The 21,694-nt window shown below is 43.9% G+C and overlaps 1 protein-coding gene across 4 annotated transcripts in view; it reads right to left on the bottom strand.

The window, feature by feature from the left end:
* Positions 1-8,503: 8,503 nt before the first annotated feature.
* IFT52 (intraflagellar transport 52) overlaps positions 8,504-21,694 on the bottom strand; it is a 101,579-nt gene continuing 88,388 nt past the window's right edge. For all 4 annotated transcript variants that reach the window (XR_012222376.1, XM_073555323.1, XM_073555324.1 and 1 more), the window contains 2 exons: positions 18,848-18,993; positions 8,504-8,714 (listed from right to left, as the gene is read on the bottom strand). Coding sequence is in view for 3 of the 4 variants with exons in the window: in XM_073555323.1 (XP_073411424.1) it covers positions 8,670-8,714; positions 18,848-18,993 (191 nt within the window). In the remaining variant the exon portion in view is untranslated. The remainder of the gene's footprint in view (positions 8,715-18,847; positions 18,994-21,694) is intronic.

Raw genomic sequence — 21,694 nt, 5'->3', positions numbered from 1 at the left:
TGAAGAACGGTTCTTAAGCACTGAAAGTACCCAGGGGTCAGTTAACTATTCTGACTCCCAATAATATAAAATTATTCAGTCTGTGTCTCTCCCCAATAAACTGTAAGACCACATGCACACAGAAAATATGCAAGGTTTTACAGTTCAAGCAAAGTGAATGAGATCCCTGAAATCTCATACTCATGTTGCATATTTTTTTTCCTTGCAGATCTGCAGCAGATTAGGATACACATCAAAAACATGTAAAAAAAATAATTTTTGTCTCAACCCCAAGAACAAGGAAGAAAATTCTTACATTCACTAGATGTCAGAAGGTACCTAGTGGCTACATGACTGTAGGAAGGATAGGTCTCTGTATGCTTTTGTAAGGGGGTGAGATATGTCCTTCATGCTTCCCTTCCTCTGGTTTGCCCTTTGATTTTTAATGTACATATTGCTAATTGATAATGTCTATGATAAATGCCTGCGGTACTGCTACATAGAAATATGTATTATCGCTCATCTTTTATGGTATTGCCACATATATATGTTATCATTCTGTAGAGAACTGTATTATATTGTTTTGTGTTCCTTTAGTATAATACAGTATAATGTGACTGATACTCATGTAGTTAGGGTAAGGGTACTGTCACACTTAGCGATGCACCAGCGATCCCGACCAGCGATATGACGCGGTCAGGATCGCTGGTGCATTGCTAAGTGGTCTCTAGTGAGCTGCCACACAGGCAGATCTCACCAGCGACATCGTAGCGGTTGGGGGTCGCTAATTACCTGTCACACTAGGCGATCCTGACGTCCTCCCACCCGGCTCCACGCTCATCGCTCGTCTCTCCAGCGCCGCAGGAAGCTGACGACGAGAAACAGTCCTGGACGTTCTCGCGCGATCAGCGATAACCAGCGGGGGAGCGGGTCGTAGGTATCACACACAGCGATATCGCTAGCAATATCGCTATAACGTCACAAGTTATAGCGATATTGCTAGCGATATCGCTAAGTGTGACAGTACCTTTAGTTAGTGCATCCTTTTGGGGGGACATTAGAGGGCACTTTAGTATATAGTTCCTATAGATAGGGGTGTGTAGTTCTGTTGTGGGCCACTAGATGGGGGCATTCTAGTGGGCCTTATAGGTATAGCTGATAGGATGTTTATAGAGGGTTAATTGTAGGAGGGGCTGCCGGGTAGTAAGAGGGAAGCTTGTAGAAAATTAAGTCAGACGGAGCCAGAGTGCCGTAGTGTCCACATGGGCTATAGGCCCGGACAGCTTGGCAGCCATGCAACGTTAAAGGGCTGTTGCCCATGGCCACTGTTTGTCATAGCAGTGGGCCAGAACAGGAAAGATGTGTCAACTTATCGCCTGGGCAGATGCCTTTAGGGCAGGAGTTGGTTGGGCTAATGAGATGAAAGAAGCTGGAGCTTTGACGAGATCGGTACAGACGGGCCGGATGCTTTACCAGAGGCAACCAAACCTGGTGACTGATGATTTCAAGTCTGGGGCGAAACAGGCAGAAGGAATTGTCATCATGGCGAGGTCAGGCCAGGAAGGAATTGGGGAGCAGTCTAGGACAGTCCGGGCGTGTACTGCACAAAAGCGACAGCCAGAAAGGGAAAGATGAGGAAACCAGTAAATGTCACAATGTACCAACTGTGGATGTAACGTGTGACGTACTCAGTAAAGAAAGTGATAACGTTAACTTAGACTGTGTCTCTATTGCTGGGGGTCGCCTGAAAGAGGGACCGTAGTCGCCTGGGAAGTGCCCAGAGGAAGCTGAATCTGAAGATGCAGGTATGCTGAAGAGAAGAGTACAGTTTTCTGTAGGGGAAGAACTGGACATAGATAATGTGGTTATTCAGTGAAAACCTCAAAAAGGGGAAAAAATCCTCCAAAAAATTCTGAAACAAACCAGACAGACCTAAATGCATCTGTACTAATACAGGGTGCAGCGGACCCAAGTAAAATGGCAGCTGCACAGGTGCATAAATACCAAATGAAACAGCCAGCCTACAATCAGGGATTGGCCGTGTGGTACACCAGTGCAGAGAAAATGATCCACATATGGCAGTGCTCACACAGGGAATGCAGGGCTTCTGGTTCACAGCCTCTTAGTAACACCATATAGGGGGGCTGCCCAGTGCCAACTGGAATGCATCCCGTGTGAACAGAGGACACAAGTTTGCAGAACCATTTGGGCCCAACTGCACCCTGAAAGAAATATAAAACGTGCACAAAAAACATCAATATATGTAAGGTATTGGTTGATATTAAGGCCTTATTACGGAAGCTGGCAAACTAACGTCAAAGTTCCTTACACTTGCCAGTCCTACTCTAACATGAAAATCTCAAAAAGAGGAAAACATCCTCCAAAAAATTCTGAAACAAACCAGACAGACCTAAATGCATCTGCACTAATACAGGGTGCAGCGGTGCGGTTATTCAGGTCACAACCACAGTCCTGTCCCTCCCTTACACTTACAGGGACCTTATAAGGATAAAAGTCTTCTAAGGGCACATTGGCAAGATATATTTTTGAAAAAGTATAACCAGTAAGGTCAAAAACATCAATTATATTATCAAGGAGCCTTACATAACTAAGAATATAAGATATAAAACCAAACCTTTATTAAAGTCTTGATAAAAGACACCACAACCACACACATATTCAAATAACCGTGTCACCTACTAGACCCTGCATGAAGGGGGCCTGATATCAAATCTGCCTAGCAGCGGAGATTGGCGCCCCCACTCCACGACGGCTGTACCCTAAATCTTCTAGATAGCCCAGGATAAGTGCAGCAATCATTCACTTAACCAGAAAGGAGTGTATAGGGGTTGCCACAATGATAATTGCTAGATAGCGTAGAAGGGCCGCTGGTTATTTGTATATGTGTGTGGTTGTGGTGTCTTTTATCTAGACTTTAATAAAGGTTTGCTTTTATATCTTATATTCTCAGTTATGTAAGGCTCCTTGATAATATAACATTGGCAAGATGAATAAGTGATGCCATCACCCTGTCATACTTCTCCCATAGAGAGGCTGCCCCGGAGAAACTGAAAGCTCATTCGACGAGGGCAGTGGCAGCCTCCTGGGTGGAAAGAGCCGATGCCTCAATAGAGCAGGTAAGTAGAGCGGCAACGTGGTCAACCCCCCTCTACGTTCTTCAATCACTATCAGCTGGACCTAGCCTCTTCTTCAGATCTTACTTTTGGTAGAAGAGTTCTAGAGGTGGTGTTCCCTCCCTAATGATGCATTCTCTGCAATTCTCTCCATGGTGCCGTCATGTGGGAAGGAAAAAGATTTCTCAGAGCCCGTAACGGCACCCATACAATGTGAGTGTGCCCACTTATTGTTGTTTATATGTAGTCACATGGTGTTCATGTTAAGCTCATAGTAATGTTGAATACTGTTATTAACCTGGAGGTCCTCTTGTGCTCTGTAAACAACTGATGTTGGAGAGAGGTACAGTACTACCCTTTTTATCTGTGGGTTTCCTGTCCTTGAAGGGTGGATCTCTCTCTCTCTGTAGTGCAGTCATGGGCTCTGAGAAATCCCGTTATGGGTAAGTAACTACGTCTTTTTTTTTTCTTTTAGGTCTATGACATCATGTGATTAAAAACAGACTAGCTGAATCCTTATAAGCTCCATGAATACAAAGGAAGTCTCTTTTTCCCTGCAGATATAATTCCCCTCCTCAAATTGACCCAGCTACTCTGCTCCTCCCTTTCTGCCAGCAACTTTTAAAGTGATTCATACAGGGAAAAGAGACGTCCTGTTTCTAAATAGAGCTTACAAGGTATTCAGCTAGGCCAATATTAATCATGTAAAGTCATATACCTAATTCTTTGCTTACCCACTGACTAGATAGAAAGGCAAAGTGAAAAATGTTAAGTTCACAGTGCTATATAATATGATGATTGCGATATATTAAGAGGATAAAAATGTTGATGGGAGTGCTTCTTTAAGTATGGTTAGCTGAAGATAGGACGATACTGCCAGTGAGAGGTGTTGTTTGAAGCTGGGTGCACATGATATGAGAATACCGAATAAGATCAAGATGGGATCTCCAGAATGTACCTCCTTCACTCAGATCAACATTCTGTTCTTACTGCAGCCAAATTGGCCACCGCTGAGCACAGTGGTAAGTCTAAACTGTGGCTCTCCTGCACTGTGGGATAGAAAAAGGTAGTGGAGGCACAGTTTAGACTTACTACTACACTCCCCAGTCTGCTACAGTGGCCAATTTGGAAGCAGGAAGAATGGAACACTGATCTGTATGAGGTGCGAATATTCATGAAGTCCATTTTCAGTAGCTGGGTGGAGCGTGCTCACTTTAAATGAAAGGGAGTGCTTAAAGGGCAGCTCAGTATTATGTGCATGTTTGCCAACAGCTGCAGCACAAAGTTACGTCATAAGGATTTTTTTCCCAATTTCTTAAGTAAAGCATAGTAATTAGTGCAGTTTCGTTCTTTTCTGCGCTTTTAAAAACTTAGTGTACCCAGCACCTAGTAAAAGTCCGCTTTAAGGGACAAGTCAAAGATTTTACTGTTCTTGTTAAGGTCTATGACCCTAATTGTGCCATTTTGCTAATGAAAATGTGTTCATGTCTGCATCTCCATTTAAAGGGAGTCTGTCAGCACAAAATGACTAGTCAAACCAGAAACTGAATTGAATAGTTCTGAAACAGTAATATTGGCGTTCCCACCTTTTTGTATACACTGCTGTTGCAATAAGCGGCAGGTTACCAGCTAACCCCTGCCCGATTGGATAGTAGTGAATTATAAGAACTGCAAACTGTGATATAATACTGCGCTAGGTCTCTAGAGCATAATGGTATAAATACTCTACCTATTAGAATGGTGGTCCAAAATTCAAAGTAGTGTATCCACTGGATATAATGTAGCAAAATAAATCTATAGGGGTTTTATGCTTTTTTTTTTTTTTTTAACGGATTGAAAATTGTTACAGCACATCAGGGGTTAACAGCAATTTTGGAGCAACATTTAGGGTATGTGCACACGTTGCGGGTCCGCTGCAGATCCACAAGTGATTTACAGTACAATGTTATTCTATGGGGAAAAAAATTTGCTGTGCAAATGCTGCGGAAAAATCCTTGCGGAAATGCAGTGGTTTATTTTCCGCAGCATGTCAATTCTTTGTGCGGATTCTGCAGCATTTTTACACCCATTCCATTATAGGAATCCGCAGGTGTAAAAACGCAGGCCAAATCCACACAAAATCTGCAGGAAATCTGCATAAAAAACGCGCGGATTTTGACCTACTTATTGTGCCAAAAGATGCAGATTCCGCACAGCAATCCGCAACATGTGCACATACCCTTATACTTACCGGGTCCAGAGGAGACACAAGAATGGAAGGTTGATACCTCCGATAAAGCTCAGATCTGTTTCACAGACCTTCTGTAGCGGGTGATGGTCACACTGTGCAAGGCATTCAGCTAAACGCGGTTCTACAGGGAAACTATTTATCTGGGACCACTGAATGCTTTCATATTTTGCTACATTGCATCCAGAAGATAAACTATTTTGAATCCTGGACTACCATTCTAATAAGTAGGAGGAATATTCTTTGCAACCTATTTTGCTATAGTGACCTAATGCACTGCAGTGCAGTTTACAATTCTTAATTGACTGTTCAAACCAAGCACAGGTGCTCTGTTCTCAATTGGTGTGGTAGACCATTTCAATGCATTTTCCCACCTATCTTTGCCATACTCTGGCTTCTGTAAAGCCAAAGTTGTCAATCATGGAAGATAGATGCACAAGTAGGTGGGAAAAGTGCACTGAACACCTGTGCTTGGTTTGAACAGTCATTTTGTGCTGAGAAAAACTCCAGCCCCAAGTCAGACAGGTTTTTGAAAATAGGTATAATTTGTATAACCACAATATTCTACCTTGTCAACCATCGTTTAGTTTATTAACCTGGGGTTCATAAATTTCAATACAATGTTTACTGAATTTTAGAGTATCAAGTGCAATACTTTCCATCTTACATAGTAATTAAGGTTGAAGGAAGACTTTGTCCATCTAGTTCAACCCATATCCTATCCTAACTTGCCCTAACATGTTGATCCAGAGGAAGGCAAAAAACCCCATGTGGCAAACAGTAAGCTTCACATTGGGGAAAAAAATTCCTTCCCGACTCCACTTAAGGCAATCAGACTAGCTCCCTTGATCAACGCAATATTAAGGAAACTAGTGTATATACCCTGTAATATAATACTTTTCAAGAAAGGCATCCCGTCCCTTCTTAAATTTTAGTAGTGAATCACTCATTACAACACCATATGGCAGAGAGTTCCATAGTCTGACTGCTCTTACAGTAAAGAATCCGCGTCTGTGAGTATGCTTAAACCTTCTTTCCTCCAGACGTAGAGGATGCCCCCTTGTTTCCGTCACAGGTCTAAGAGTAAAAAGATAACTAGAAAGGTCTTTGTACTGTCCCCGCATATATTTATACATTGTAATAAGATCACCCCTAAGCCTTCGATTTTCCAAACTAAATAACCCCAAGTGTAATAACCTGTCTTGGTATTGCAGACCCCCCCAGTTCCCTAATAACCTTGGTCGCTCTTCTCTGCACCCACTCCAGTTCAGCTATGTCTTTCTTATACACCGGAGACTAGAACTGTACACAATATTCTAAGTGTGGTCACACTAGTGACTTATATAGAGGTAAAATTATGTTCTCCTCATGAGCATCTATGCCTCTTTTAATGCATCCCATTATTTTATTTGCCTTTGCAGCAGCTGCCTGACACTGGCCACTAAATGTGAGTTTGTCATCCACCCATACACCCAGGTCTTTTTCAGTGACAGTTTTGCCCAGTGTTTTACAAATAAGCACATAATTACACATCTTGTTTGTTCTACCCAAGTGCATGACCTTACATTTATCCCCATTAAAGCTCATTTGCCATTTATCAGCCCAAGCTTCTAGTTTACATAAATCCTCCTGTAGTATAAAATTGTCCTCCTCTGTATTGATTACCCTGCAGTTTAGTGTCATCTGCAAATATTGAAATTCTACTCTCTATGCCCCCTACAAGGTCATTAATATGTTAAAAAGCAGGCCCAATACTGACGCCTGTGGTACCCCACAGCTAACCGTGACCCAGTCCGAGTGTGCGCCATTAATAACCACCCTTTGATTCCTATCCCTGAGCCAGCTCTTAACCCACTTATACATATTTTCCCCTATCCCCATTGTTCTTTTTATGTATCATCCTTTTGTGTGGCACCGTATCAAATGCTTTTGAAAAGTCCATGTACACCACGTCTACTGCATTTCATTGGTCCAGTCCGGAACTTACCTCTTCATAAAAGCTTATCAGATTAGTCTGACAGGAACGGTCCCTTGTAAACCCATGTTGATATTGGGTCATGAGGTTATTCTTCTTCAGATACTCCAGTATAGTATCTCTTAGAAAACCCTCCAGGATTTTACCCACAGTTGAGGTTAAACTTACTGGCCTATAATTTCCAAGTTCAGTTTTTGTCCCCTTTTTGAATATTGTCACCACATTTGCTATACGCCAGTCCTGTGGTACAGACCCTGTTATTATGGAATCTTTAAAGATTAAAAATAACGGTCAATCTATGACTGTACTTAATTCCTGCAGTTCTCGGGGGTGTATCCCGGGGATTTGTCAATTATAGTGATTTTTAGACGCTGCCGTACTCCCTGCTGGGTTAAGCAGGTGACATTTAATGGAGAATTTTTAATCACTGATCATGTTATCCATCATGGGATTTTCTTGTGTAAATACTGTAGCTATGTCAATGATCAGCTGAAAGACCTAAAACATTTGATTTAATTTCTTACAGCCCAGAATACTATATCAAGACACGGTCCATTAAGACCATCAAATGCTTTCCATATCCAGCCCAATGTCTGTATAGCATTCATTTAAATGGAGCTGAAAACACAGTCTGTGCTATAACTAATTACTCGGCCATGCACACTACTGTGTAAAGTTCTCTGGATAATACTCACATGCTTTTTTTTTTTACAATTTATTGACATATCTAGTTTATCAGGCTTTCCCTGTACTCCATATAGTAATACATTTTTAGAGAATGAGTGGTTTCTGCTGATGTAGGTCTGGCTCAATGTATTCATCTAAGTCCTCTGTAAGTGAAAAACTTCCGTTGTAATGGGAGAAAACAACTCCACCTATTTTTGTGTTCCCCTAGAACTGCCCACATAGGAGAGGGGCCAGCAAGCAATGAAAATGGATAATTTGCATGAGAACATAATGTGCTGGATGAATTTTACCACCGCTGTTCCTGGCACATTACTATAGTACGGCTGTCCCAGCCTAACATTAATACACTGTGACATATAGCCAGCGTACGGCACCAGTGCCAGTCATCTTCTGACTTGGAACACAAACACACTGTACCGCATAAACCTTCAGCGTTATCTTTGTATCCCAGCCAAACAGCAGACTCTATTATGTGAGAAATGCCAGACCCCTGATCATATGTGAGTATATATAAAGTCATTTAATCTGTATGTTCCTCATACAAATAGTATATTTACAATCATACTAGACACGACGGAATACAAATTTATAAAAACGTGAATAAATATGAGAACTGGTCAATCATTTTTTCGGGAAGTCAGCTGGTGTCAGGGTTGCTTGTAGAATCTCAGCTGCTCTGGAAACCCGTTTCACTAGTATCTATATCATGCTCCTGCAACAAAGTGACAAGTAAAAAAAACATTAATGAAACAGAAATTAAACAGATCAGAATCAAGAGTTTAAAGAGGCTGTCCACTTTCCGACAAGCCCAATATCAGATCTCTGGAGCATCGGCGGAGACTCGCAGCTGAATCCCGGGATTTTGACTAATGCGCAATTAGTTATATTAAAAACTATGCATTACTCACCATCCCGGGATTCACCTGTGAGTCTCCGCCGGTGCTCCCGAGATCTGGCACTGGCTGCAGTGTGGACGTCAAGTAGACAGAGTAGCAATTAGTAAGCTCATTGTCCCATGCAGACTGAACACCCTACTCAGAGCTGCTGGCTCTGTCCTGGGCCCTGTATTTTTCAACATCTTGAGCAACGATTTAGATGAAGGAATTGAGGGTAAACTGAATAAATTTGCTGATGACACAAAGCTAGGAGGGATAGCTAATACTAGAGAAGATTCAAAAAGATATAAATAAACTGGAGCAGTGGGCAGCAACTAACAGAATGGTTTTTAACAAGGAAAAATGCAAAGTACTACATATGCATATACAGAATGGGAGGAATAGGGCTAAGCAACAGCACATGTGAAAAAGACTTGGGTATACTAATAGATCACAGACTGAATATGAGTCAACAGTGTGATGCAGCAGCAAAAAAAGGCAAATGCAATTCTAGTATGATTTAACAGAAGCATACAGTCTAGATCACGTGAAGTCATTATTGCCCTCTACTCCTCTCTGGTCAGACCTCATCTGGAATACTGTGTCCAGTTTTGGGCGCCACATTTTAAAAAAGACATCAAGTTCAGAAAAGAGCGACCAGAATGGTGACTGGTCTGTAAACCCTGTCTTATGAGGAAAGGTTGCATGATTTGGGAATGTTTAGCTTGCAAAAGAGAAGACTGAGAGGAGACTTAATAGCTGTCTACAAATATCTCAAGGGCTGTCACATTGTAGAAGGATCATCTTTATTCTCATTTGCACAAGGAAAGACTAGAAGCAATGGGATGAAACTGAATGGGAGGAGACACAGATTAGATATTAGAAAAAACTTTTTGACAGTTAGAGTGATCAATGAGTGGAACATGCTGCCACGAGAGGTGGTGAGTTCTCCTTCAATAGAAGTCTTCAAAATAAGGCTGGACAGATATCTGTCTGGGATGATTTAGCGAATCCTGCTTTGAGCAGGGGGTTGGACCAGATGGCCCAGGAGGTCCCTTCCAACTCTACGATTCTATGATTCTATGAGCTCACAGTCTGGCCCCGGGGACAGTGATTAAAGCATTTTTTTTTATTTTATTATTTCATAACAAACTGTGCTGAGGGACCAAGATTTTCTGAAAGCAGACATCCCCTTTAAGCTAACTGAAGCATTGCCATAAGTACTATAAGAAGAAAAAAGGGATCTAACCTAAATATATAACGGGCATTATTAATATAGCATTTTATTTGTATAACTGATGTCAATATCCTTGCCATAGAGGTACTGTGATAACAATCAGCCAAAGCGTCAGGTCAGCTCAGGTCCCCAATGGAGCACTATGACTACTTCAGTGCAATGCCGAACACAGCACTGCTCCAGACCATGTAGCTATACAGTATGTGTATGGTACTTCAGTTTATATACTTCCTCTGCTTAATAAAAGCTGAACTGCAGTATCATACAGGCACCAGCACGTGGATGGTACTGTAGTAACTGGGCAACTTTGTTCTGTTGATTTGTGGGGCAGAATGGGTTGGACCTTTACCAAATTACATATTTACCATCAGTATAATAGCATTATGAAAGCCATTTTTAACCCCTTCAAGACAGAGCCCTTTTTAGGTTTTGAGTTTCTGTTTTTTGCTCCCCTTCTTCCCAGAGTCATAACTTTTTTATTTTTCCGTCAATATGGCCATGTGAGGGCTTATTTGTTTGCTGGACGAGTTGTATTTTTGAACGACACCATTGGTTTTACCATGTTGTGTACTAGAAAACGGGAAAAAAATTCCAAGTGCGGTAAAATTGCAAAAATAGTGCAATCCCACACTTGTTTTTTGTTTGGCTTTTTTGCTAGGTTCACTAAATGCTAAAACTGACCCGTTATTATGATTCTCCAAGTCATTACGAGTTCATAGACACCAAACATGTTGAGGTTCTCTTTTATCTAAGTGGTGAAAAAAATTCCAAAGTTTGCTAATAAAAAAAAAAAAAAGTTGCGCCATTTTCCAATACCCATAGTGTCCCCATTTTCCGTGATCTCAGGTTGGGTGAGGGCTTATTTTTTGCACGCTGAGCTGACGTTTTTAATTATACCAGTTTTGTGCAGATTCGTTCTTTTGGTCGCCCGTTATTGCATTTTAATGCAATTCGCGGCGACTAAAAAAAAAAAAGTAATTCTGGCGTTTTGATTTTTTTTTCTCGCTACCATTTAGCGATCAGGTTAATAGTTTTTTTTATTGATAGATCGGGCAATTCTGAACTTGGCGATATCATAAAAAACTCTGGATTACGTTTTTCTGCCAAAAAGGCACCTACGTTGGGTGGAACACTCTCTCCTTCCTTTTTTTGACTAAATAAGAATACAAAAACATATAAAACATGGCTAGATGTCAAAGGATCGTATAAATGTGGTTCACACCCGTGTAAAACTTGTAACCATATGAATAAAACCACCACTTTTTCCTCCAAATCATCAGGTGCTACCTTTCCTATTAAAAGTTATATCAACTGCAAGACAGAACGTGTTGTCTACCTAACAGAGTGCATAGTGTGCAGCCTACAGTATGTGGGTTGCACTAATAGGGTGGGTGAAGAAGTGAGTGAGGAGACATCTTTCTGATGCCAGCAGTCAGACTGCACACAATATATCTGCGGTATCCAAACATTGTAAAAGCACACATAGGGTAATACCGGTTCCCTTTCAGTTATAGGTATAGAAAAAGTGGCTAAACAGTTCAGAGGTGGAGATATGAGAAGAAAATTATTAAATAGGGAGTTGTACTGGATATCCAAATTACAGACAAGGATTCTGCAGGGTCTGAACGTGCAACAAGATTTCATACTTCAGTACGATCTATACATTTTTTTTTCTCAGTTTGTCTTTCCAGGTCTGATTTCTTATCAGTCTGGATATGCATTGGAGTAAGAGTCTGCTTCATTCATGGTATTATTTTGTGTCTGTATATTGTCTTTTCACGATTTATTGTTTTTATTTCATACGGTACAATCATGTTGTTGAAGTGCTTTCACAAAGAGTTAAATCTACTCACCTTGTGATTTAATTAATAATTAGCACTGACTTTTTCACCTGTTTGCTTCACAAAAGGTTTTTATGCCTCCAGCCTGACAACTTATACTAACCATTATTAAGACCGGTGTCAAAACGCGTTGGTTGGTAGCTCTCTGGGATCTATATGTTGTCCGCATTGTGCCTGTTTTTATGAATTTTTTTCTATTAAAGACGAAGTTTTATATTTTTCTATGCTGGAGTACCTTTTTTTCTACATTATTTGGAACGTGCACGCCCAAGCCCAGGTGGCTCCGTGCGTGAAACTCATTCTTGGAAAGAGACTGCATATTCTGTCCCCGGGGCCTGTGGCTGCAAATATGGCTCTGTGAGATGCTGGATCTCTTCACCTTACTTACAATTGGCGACGGTCACAGATAGCTCAACTCAGCTGCTGGCATACATGTTATGAAGAATCCAGAAGAGACTTTGATTTCTTTAAGAATTCTTGTTGAATGCATACAAACAGCAGCAGGTAAAAAAGACTTTCTTCAGACAGGCTGAAAGCATATGTGCTTCTAATGAAGCCAAGATGGAGAATGAGACACAAGAGAAGAAGAAGGAAGTGACATCACACCCCGAAGAGGGAGACAGAGAGACAGAAGGGACAAACTTGATGGAAAGGGAGGATTTTTGCTATGCAAAACACAGGAACACATAGCAACAGTAAAACAATATGAGAGACTGCAATACAGCATGTAAAATGCACAGGACAGTCTGTAAAATGTCTCATTCATGGGACATAACACTCCCCGTCTGAAATCTATAGATTTCATAATTTTAATGATGTCCTCGGGAGATGTCGCTGTAGACCTGAAAAACAAAAGGAAAACAAGCATGCAAGTAATAACAACAACAACAATTGTAGTCCAATTGGCATGGTCCAATCTTCAGTTGGAGGCATGAAGTCCTCAACAGCGGAATAGTACGAGTCCAAACGTAAACCCATCTTCAGATTGGGGAAGCCGCAACGTGCAAACACTTCCACTAACCCAATAATCCGCTGGAGAAAGTTCAAATGTTAGAATGTTCCAACACAGCTGGAGGAGTATATGGCGGTAGGCTCCCACCGTGAGCTGTGTCCATAAACAACGACTTTAATGTGATGTCTTCTGACCATCTTGAGAAGCACTCAAAGTGGAGAGACCTCAGTTTCAATTTTGGCATCACAGAAGTGTAGTGGGATAGAAAGGATTGGTCTGATCTCTTTGTCAGACTCTGGTTACACCAGCTCGAAAATATTGTTGAAGTCCCTTGAACTGAAATCCTCGTACAGGAGCCTTGGAGGTGACACCCATATGTTGTCATTGAGTTTAGACGAGGCTGTGAGTCTTGTCCCTCGGTCAGCTGGATTCATGTCAGTAGGGATGTAGTACCACTGGTCAGGGGTAGAAAAGCTTCTGATACGCTCTACTCTATTGCTGACACAGACATAAAATTGTTTTGTTTGGTTATAGATGTAACCAAGTACCACGTTACTGTCTGTGTAGAAGGTAAATGAATCAATAGCAATGTCCATTTCGTCCTTTATAGCTTCAGCTAACTCCACTGCCAGAACGGTGGCACAAAGTTCGAGTCTTGGAACAGAGTGAGCAGGTTTCGGGGTTAGTTTTGCATTACCGAGGATGAATCCACAATGCACCTTGTTACCTTCTTCCAAAGTCTTCAGGTAGGCTACGGCAGCTATAGCCTCTGTAGAAGCATCGGAGAAAATGTGGACTTCTCTTCTGATGGTGGCTGAAAGGGTGCCTGGGGAATAACAACGTGGGACTTGGAAATGCTCTAAGACCTTCAGAGTCTTCTTCCACGCCTCCCACCTTTGTTGTTTCTGGGACAGTAGCGGAGTGTCCCAATCTGTACTCTCGGTGGTCAACTGTCTCAACAGTATCTTGCCTTGAATGGTGATGGGTGCAATAAACCCGAGAGGATCATAGATGCTGTTCACAACAGATTGGAATCCTCGTTTAGTGAATGGCTTATCGCAAGCTGATATGTGGAAAGTGAACGTGTCCTGCTTAATATCCCAAAGCAGACCAAGGCTGCGTTGCGTGGGAGGAACATCAGAACCCTGAACAAGATCCCTTACACCAGCAGCATGATCCTCAGATGGAAATGCTTACATTACCTTTTCACTGTTGGAGATTATTTTGTGGAGTCCAAGGTTCGCTGTTGACAACATTTCCTGAGTCCTAGAGAGCAGATCGATAGTCTCTTCACTTGTGGGAAGAGACTTACACCCATCATCTACGTAGAAGTTTCTTTCCACAAATAGACGAGCATCAGACCCATACTCTCTCACACCTTCCCATGCTGTCCGTCTTAGTCCATAGATGGCCACTGCAGGCGAGGGGCTGTTCCCGAAGACGTGCACCTTCATCCTGTAGTCTATGACCTTATTGCGGACGTCGTTGTCTTTGTGCCATAGGAATCTGAGGTAGTTTCTGCTGTCTTCTCTCACAGTAAAGCAATGAAACATTTGTTGAATGTCGGCCATTACTGCAACAGATTCTTGTCTGAAGCGAATCAGTACTCCTATAAGGCTGTTGTTTAGATTAGGCCCAGTGAGGAGCAGTCTATTTAGGGAGATGCCTTCATACTGAGCACTGGAGTCAAACACCACTCTAATTTGGTCGGGTTTGCGAGGATGGTAGACACCAAAGGATGGAAGATACCAGCATTCTTCACCTTCTTTTAGCGGGGGTGCGGATTCCGCGTGACCTCTATTGAAGATATTCTGCATGAAGTCGACAACATGTTTCTCCATCTCCGGCTTTCTCTTTAAGGTGCATTTTAGGGATGGAAACCTTGCCGTTGCTTGTTGCAGATTATCAGGTAGCCTTGTTCTTGGAGAATGAAAAGGTAAAGGTGCTACCCAGCTATTTGAATCGTCTTGGGCGAATTCCTTTTCCATAATCTTTATAAATTCTTTGTCCTCCCTTGCAGGTGCTAGCTGGTTGTCTTCTCTTGTAGAGTTGAACACTGTTGACCCGAAGTCATCATTACGGGACAGGAATATGTTCGTGTCGTCAGAGGTTTCTTTCTTCCACTTGTTGTCGCTTATCTTCTCTTTCACCCAGTAATGATGTGGGCATGGTTGAAAGTAAGTGCTGCGATCATTCGGTAGGACGTGAGTCTTAAATGAGGAAATTCTCGTGGGTCTCTTCATCTTTTCTATACAGACATTGCCTATGATAACCCAGCCTAGGTCAAGGCGTTGAGCAAATGGAGTGTCGTGTGGCCCGTTGATTTGCTGACGTACCTTGTGAAGTCGCAGAATGTTTCTGCCAAGCAGGATCAGGATGTTTGCGCTGTTGTCGAGAGCTGGTATCTTGCCTGCCAAAGTCTTTAGATGAGGGTGATGGAGTGCAGCCTCTGGAGTTGGAATTTCCTCTCTGTTGGACGGTATCTGGTTGCATTCGACCAGAGTGGGTAAGGGTATCTCCACATTGTTCTCAAGAGAAGACAACATGAGTCCATTGGCTCTTCTCCCAGAGACCTCCATAACACCGCTGCAGGTGCCTAGGGTGTAGGGGTGAGAGTTTCCCTTTAAGACAAACATATCAAAGAGTTCTGACCTTGCAAGTGACCGGTTGCTCTGATCGTCCAGGATAACATACACCCTTGCGGTTTTCTCTGGTCGACCCTTGGCATACACATTCACCAGGCATATCTTCGCACACGACTTGTCCCAGAGGCCTTCTCCGTAGACTTCTGTGCATGAAGAAGAAATTGAGATAGAACTCACTGTTTGAACAGCGTCCTCCCCGCCTTGCCTTGTAGTGGGGGAAGGCGTAAGCTGTGCAGTGTTAGATTGGGATGGATGGAGCGCTTGCACATGCTCTTCACTGTCACACTCCAAACACTTAATAGATATTTTACAGTCCTTAGCAAAGTGTTCAGTAGAAGCGCAGCACCTGTAACATATCCCAAAGTTCTTCATAAGCTCTTTGAGTTCCTGGAGTGGTTTCTTTCTGAAGCCAATGCACTTCTTTAAGGGATGAGGTTTCTTGTGAATGGGACACATAAGATTTGGATTCTCAACCTTCTCACCTTTGTCGCTCTTATCTTGTGATACTGAAGGTGTGGGAAGAACATCCGTCTTGTTGACGGACATTGGAGCTCGGCGGTTCCTGTAGTTAAGACGTGGACTGTCGTGTTTAGGAGATGAAACAGGGTCTCTGTGTTCTCCATAGGAAAAACATGGATCGGTCTTACACTCTGCAATATTTTCGATGAGCTCGCAGAAGTAGTAAAATGGAGGGAAGGAGACTTGGTTTTCCCTTTTGTATTTTTATCCAAGCATGGCCCACTTATTTTGGATATTGGACGGCAGCTTGGAAACTATTGGGTTTACCCCATGAGCAGTGTCCAGGTAGCTGAGGCCAGACAGTTACGGGTCTGCTTTGGCCAGCTGAAGCTCTAACAGGAGGTTGCTGAGCTCTTGGAATCTTGTACTGTCCTTATTAGATACCTTTGGAAAATCCTCTAGTCGCTTGAACGGGGACTTTTCTATGCCCTCAGGACTGCCATAGCTTCTTTCTAGCCTCTTCAATGCAGCGGTGAGACCCGCAATGGGATTACTGATATGGACGGATTTAAGTCTCTTGACCCGATCCGTGGATTGCGGCCCAAGCCACCTGATTAGCAGGTCTTGCTCTTCAGCGGCGGTGATGCTGAGGTCACTGATTGTGGTTTTAAAGGTGCACCTCCACCCTCTGTAGTTCTCAGGCTTATCGTCAAACTTTGTAAGACCGGTCTTAGTTAGATCACGCCGAATCATGTACCTTGCAAGGCCGGACATATCAGCATTCTCCGATTTTGGAAGAACCGTTGCTGGCTGGATAGCATTGTTCCTATAAGTCTGTGCTTTGACCTGGGAATGCAGGTACATATGGGGCAGCGTAGGCGTTCAGTGGCTTAATGAGCTTAGTTTTTGCCACACATGGGACTGGAATTGTGTGACTGACCGGAGTGTGGTGACTTGCCTGCATATTGGCCTGCACGTATGTTTCTGTGTATAAGATTTGGTGAGGTGCAGGTTTCTGGTACATTTCCGTGCACAGAGGAGGATCAGGATGCAAGGTTGGCAGCGTATTGTAATGACCTTGGGTGCAGGATGCGGGTCAACACTCTGTGTCCCGTTGTCTCAGGGGAGCATCTGTGCGGTCAGAAAGGATTGCAGGAGCAGGGGTAGCGCTGTATTGGCTTTGTACATAGTCTCTAGTACGCTTAAGAGGGTCTTCAGTATCAAAATCATTAAACTGATGCTGTCTCTTTGGCTCCCACAGATGGCTTGTTCCTGGACTTTTAACCTTGCCTCGACTACGGCGTGTTTGCGTTCCTTCTCTAGTGCCTCTATTCTCATCTCAGTTTCCTTTTGAGCGAAGGCAGCTTGTATTTTCGTGGCCTCAGCTTCTGCACGTGCTTTTACGAGCTGTCCGATGAGGGTTTTGAAGAGTGTGACTTAGATGATCGCTTTGACTGGCTGAGCCAGAAATACAAGATGACATTTCGGCTATCAGCGCGATTCTTGCCTCTGTCTTGGCTTTTATATCGTGCACCATGCTTTCTCTCTCAGAGTTAAGTTATTGGAAATCTTGCAGCTCTATGCAGGGAACTGACGGATTAAAGGGGGTTTTACACATAGCGATATTGCTAGCAATATCGCTAAAACGTCACTGATCGCTATGTGTGATACTTACCTCCAACTGGCTCCTCCGCTGTCCATCGCTGATCGCGCGAGATTAGGCGGCTCCATTTCTCATCGTCGGCTTCCTGCTGTGTGAGACGAGCGACGCTGGACGTGGGCGGGCGGACGTCTGGATCGCTGTGTGTGAAAGGTAAGTATCATCCGCTGCGTCGCTGCTGCATCGCTGTGAGATCTTCCTGTGTGGAAGCTCATTAGCGATCATTTAGCGATGCACCAGCGATCCTGACCGGGTCGTATCGCTGGTGCATCGCTAAATGTAAAAGGGCCTTAAGTCTCTTTAACACTAAGATATACTGGTGTGCTATTTTTGCATAACGTTGATAATCTGAACACAGTTGTGCAAGGGTTCCCTCTGGTGGTCGTTGGAGAGAAGCAGGCTGAGACAGGCTGTCTCTGTGACTCAGCAGTTTTTGCCATAGCTCTGCTATAGCACGGAGTAGATCATGTTTACTGGATTCTAGATTCTCCCTTACTTTCCATGTGGGCTTTGTGGGACGTCTAGTCTTCTCACTAGATGGTGGATCAAGTTCTATGCACTCTTCCTCTAACAATGGGTCTGGCAGAGACCGTGTAGTCATTCCTTCAGCCATCCTGATTCATAGGTAGAAGGGGAGCTGTATAGTCTGTTATATGCCGAGATCAGATGCTCTGCAGGAAGTTCTGTAGCTTTATAGAAGCTGTGTGTGGCTTTACAGATGAATCTGGTAAGTCTTTTTTACTATTCTGTCCCCGGGGCCTGTGGCTGCAAATATGGCTCTATGAGATGCTGGATCTCTTCACCTTACTTACAATTGGTGACGGTCACAGATAGCTCAACTCAGCTGCCGGCACACATGTTATGAAGAATCAAGAAGAGACTTTGATTCCTTTAAGAATTCTTGTTGAATGCATACAAACAGCAGCAGGTAAAAATGACTTTCTTCAGACAGGCTGAAAGCAACATGTGCCTCTAATGAAGCCAAGATGGAGACTGAGACACAGGAGGAAGAAGGAAGTGACATCACACCCAGAAGAGGGAGACAGAGAGACAGAAGGGACAAACTTGATGGGAAGGGAGGATTTCTGCTATGCAAAACACAGGAACACATAGCAACAGTAAAACAATATGAGAGACTGCAATACAGCATGTAAAATGCACAGGACAGTCTTCTACCTGATTAAGTTTCTTGAATTCAACAACTTGGAAAAAAATGTGTTGAAGAATGTGTTTGGCATCTTGTTCTTCCTTTGGTAGGCTTCCAGTTACCCCCAAGATATCACCACACTTCCGTACATAGAATTCCAGGTCGTCCTCTGTGCCTGTATGAATGGAAAAAACAGCAAGGTTTGTGTATGTTACATTGGCAGGATAACTGTGAGAGAGATGTTACTAGATCTGCTTGAAGTGCAGATATCAGCCTGACCATGTGAGGGATTATACCAAGGATGACTTCATTTATATGTTATCTACTGTGGCATTAAGAATAACATTCAAGAGAAGCAAGTGGATTATTCAAAAACTAAAAAGGTTATTTGGAGACTTTAATTGAATTTAGACAGGCCTAGAATTGGTGAATGTTCCCATCAGTTTTTGTTGGCTAAAAAACAAGCAAGTATAGTTGTCTGGCACTTTGGCATAAATCAGCAAGTCTGAAAGCTCCAGTTATCACATCCTAGATGTTGAAATCCATTCTCCTGACCAACAATAATGAAACTTGTATGACTGTCTGACTCGAGTGTGCCCTTGCTTAGCTTTCGTAAATCAGGCAGCTTTATTACAGTTGGCAGACCATTTACCATCCTCACACCAGTGCAGTATGCCCCCAGTTCCCGAACACAGCAGATGTCCTGTTCATGAATCTGCTGTTGTCTGAAGACAATGCCAAGTTGGAAAAAGGATATTTTTGTGTACTCACCATAAAATCTCTTTCTCTTAGCCTCTAATTGGGGGACACAGAACCATGGGTGTTATGCTGCTGTCCACTAGGAGGCGACACTATGCATAATCTGAAAAAGATTAACTATGGCTCCTCTGCAGTATACACCCCTGGACGGCGTCAGCCTTTTCCAGTTTTGTGCAAAAGCATTAGGAGGAACGTAACAGAAAACGACATAACCATGCCTGTAAGAAGGCAACTATGTACGAGCTCACAGAACAATATGAGAACTCAACCGTAAACAATGGCCCGTAAGGGCAACAGGGTGGGAGCTGTGTGCCCCAATTAGAGGCTAAGAGAAAGAGATTTTACGGTGAGTACACAAAAATCTCCTTTACTCTGTCGCCTCATTTGGGGACACAGAACCATGGGACGTCCCAAAGCAGTCCCTGGGTGGGAAGCAATGGACGAATATTGTGCTAGCAGGTCCCTAAACTTGGGGCACTGCCGCCTGCAGAACCCGTCTACCCAGGCTTGCATCCGCTGAGGACTGGGTATGAACACTAGTTTTTCGTAAACGTGTGTAGGCTAGTCCAAGTGGCTGCCTTACACACTTGTTGTGCCGAAGCCTGGTGCCGAATGGCCCAGGAGGCCCCTACTGCCTGCGTAGAGTGTGCCGTGATACCGGCCGGAAGAGGAGAATTGTTAAGGTGGTAAGCCTCTTGTATGGTGGACTTGATCCACCTGGCAAGGGTGGCTTTGGAAGCCGGCAGACCCTTTCGAACGCCTTCCGGAAGAAGGAAACGGGAATCAGGCTTCCGGAAGGGCGCAGTCCTAGACACGTATATACGCAATGCCCTGACGAGGTCAAGCGTATGCAGAGCCTTCTCCACTCTATGAACCGGAACCGGGCAAAGGGATGGCAATGAAAATTCCTCACTGAGGTGGAAGTTGGACACAACCTTCGGAAGGAAGGATGGGACTGTACGGAGAACCACCTTATCCTGGTGAAAGGCTAGGAAGGGCCATCTGCAGGAGAGTGCTGACAATTCAGACACCCTGCTAAGCGAGGTGATTGCCACCAGAAAAAACACTTTCTGTGATAGAATACGGAGTGGGACTTCCTTAAGGGGTTTCGAAAGGTGGTGCCTGCAATGCTGTCAGGACCAAGTTGAGGTCCCACGTTTCCAGTGGACGTCTGTAGGGGGGAACCAATCGGGAAACCCCCTGGAGAAAGGTCCTTACTTGCGGCTTGTTAGCGAGGCGCCTCTGAAAGAGCACTGAGAGCGCTGACACCTGGCTCTTAAGCGAGCCTAGGGATAGCCTGGCGTCCAGGCCCGATTGAAGAAACCCAAGTACCTTTGGGAGGGAATAAGGGAGTGGGACCTGTCCGCGAGATTCGCACCAAGTAAAAAAAAGCTCTCCAGGTACGGTAATAAATCTTGGCGGAGGCTGGCTTCCTTGCCCTGATCATGGTCGTAATGACATCCGGTGAGAGCCCTGCCTGGGTTAGAACCCAGGTTTCAACGGTCACGCCATCAAATTGAGAGCCCCAGAGTTCTGATGGTAGAACGGACCTTGTGACAGAAGGTCGTGACGGTCGGGGAGACGCCAGGGGGCGTCTGCTGTAAGTTGTACGATGTCGGTGTACCATGTACGTCTGGGCCAGTCCGGCGCGATCAGGATGGTTGGAACTCCCTCTTGTTTGATCTTCCTCACGACTGTGGAGATCAGGGGTAGGGGTGGAAAAATGTACAGAAGCTGGAACTGGGTCCAGTCCTGAACCAGGGCATCCGCTCCGAGCGACCGCGGGTCGTGTGTCCTGGCCATGAAATTGGAGACCTTGGCATTGAGATGCCATTAGGTCCACGTCCGGGGTCCCCCAGCGATGGCAGATCTGGTGAAAAATTTTGGGATGGAGAAACCACTCCCCCGAGTCCATTCCTTGTCTGCTGAGGAAGTCGGCTTCCCAGTTGTCCACACCCGGAATGGGGACCGCCGAGAGTACCGACCTCGTGTCTTCCGCCCAGTGGAGGATATGTGTCACTTCTCTCATCGCTTGGGTACTGCGGGTCCCGCCTTGGTGATTCACATATGCCACCGCCGTGGCATTGTCCGACTGTATCCTGATAGCAGAGGCTGCC

The sequence above is a fragment of the Dendrobates tinctorius genome, unplaced genomic scaffold (genome assembly GCF_039654945.1).
Source record: "Dendrobates tinctorius isolate UK_male_01 unplaced genomic scaffold, ASM3965494v1 ptg000223l, whole genome shotgun sequence".
Lineage (NCBI taxonomy): Eukaryota > Metazoa > Chordata > Amphibia > Anura > Dendrobatidae > Dendrobates > Dendrobates tinctorius.
The sequence above is the reverse complement of the archived record's forward strand: the minus strand, read 5'-3'. Positions and strand labels throughout refer to the sequence as shown.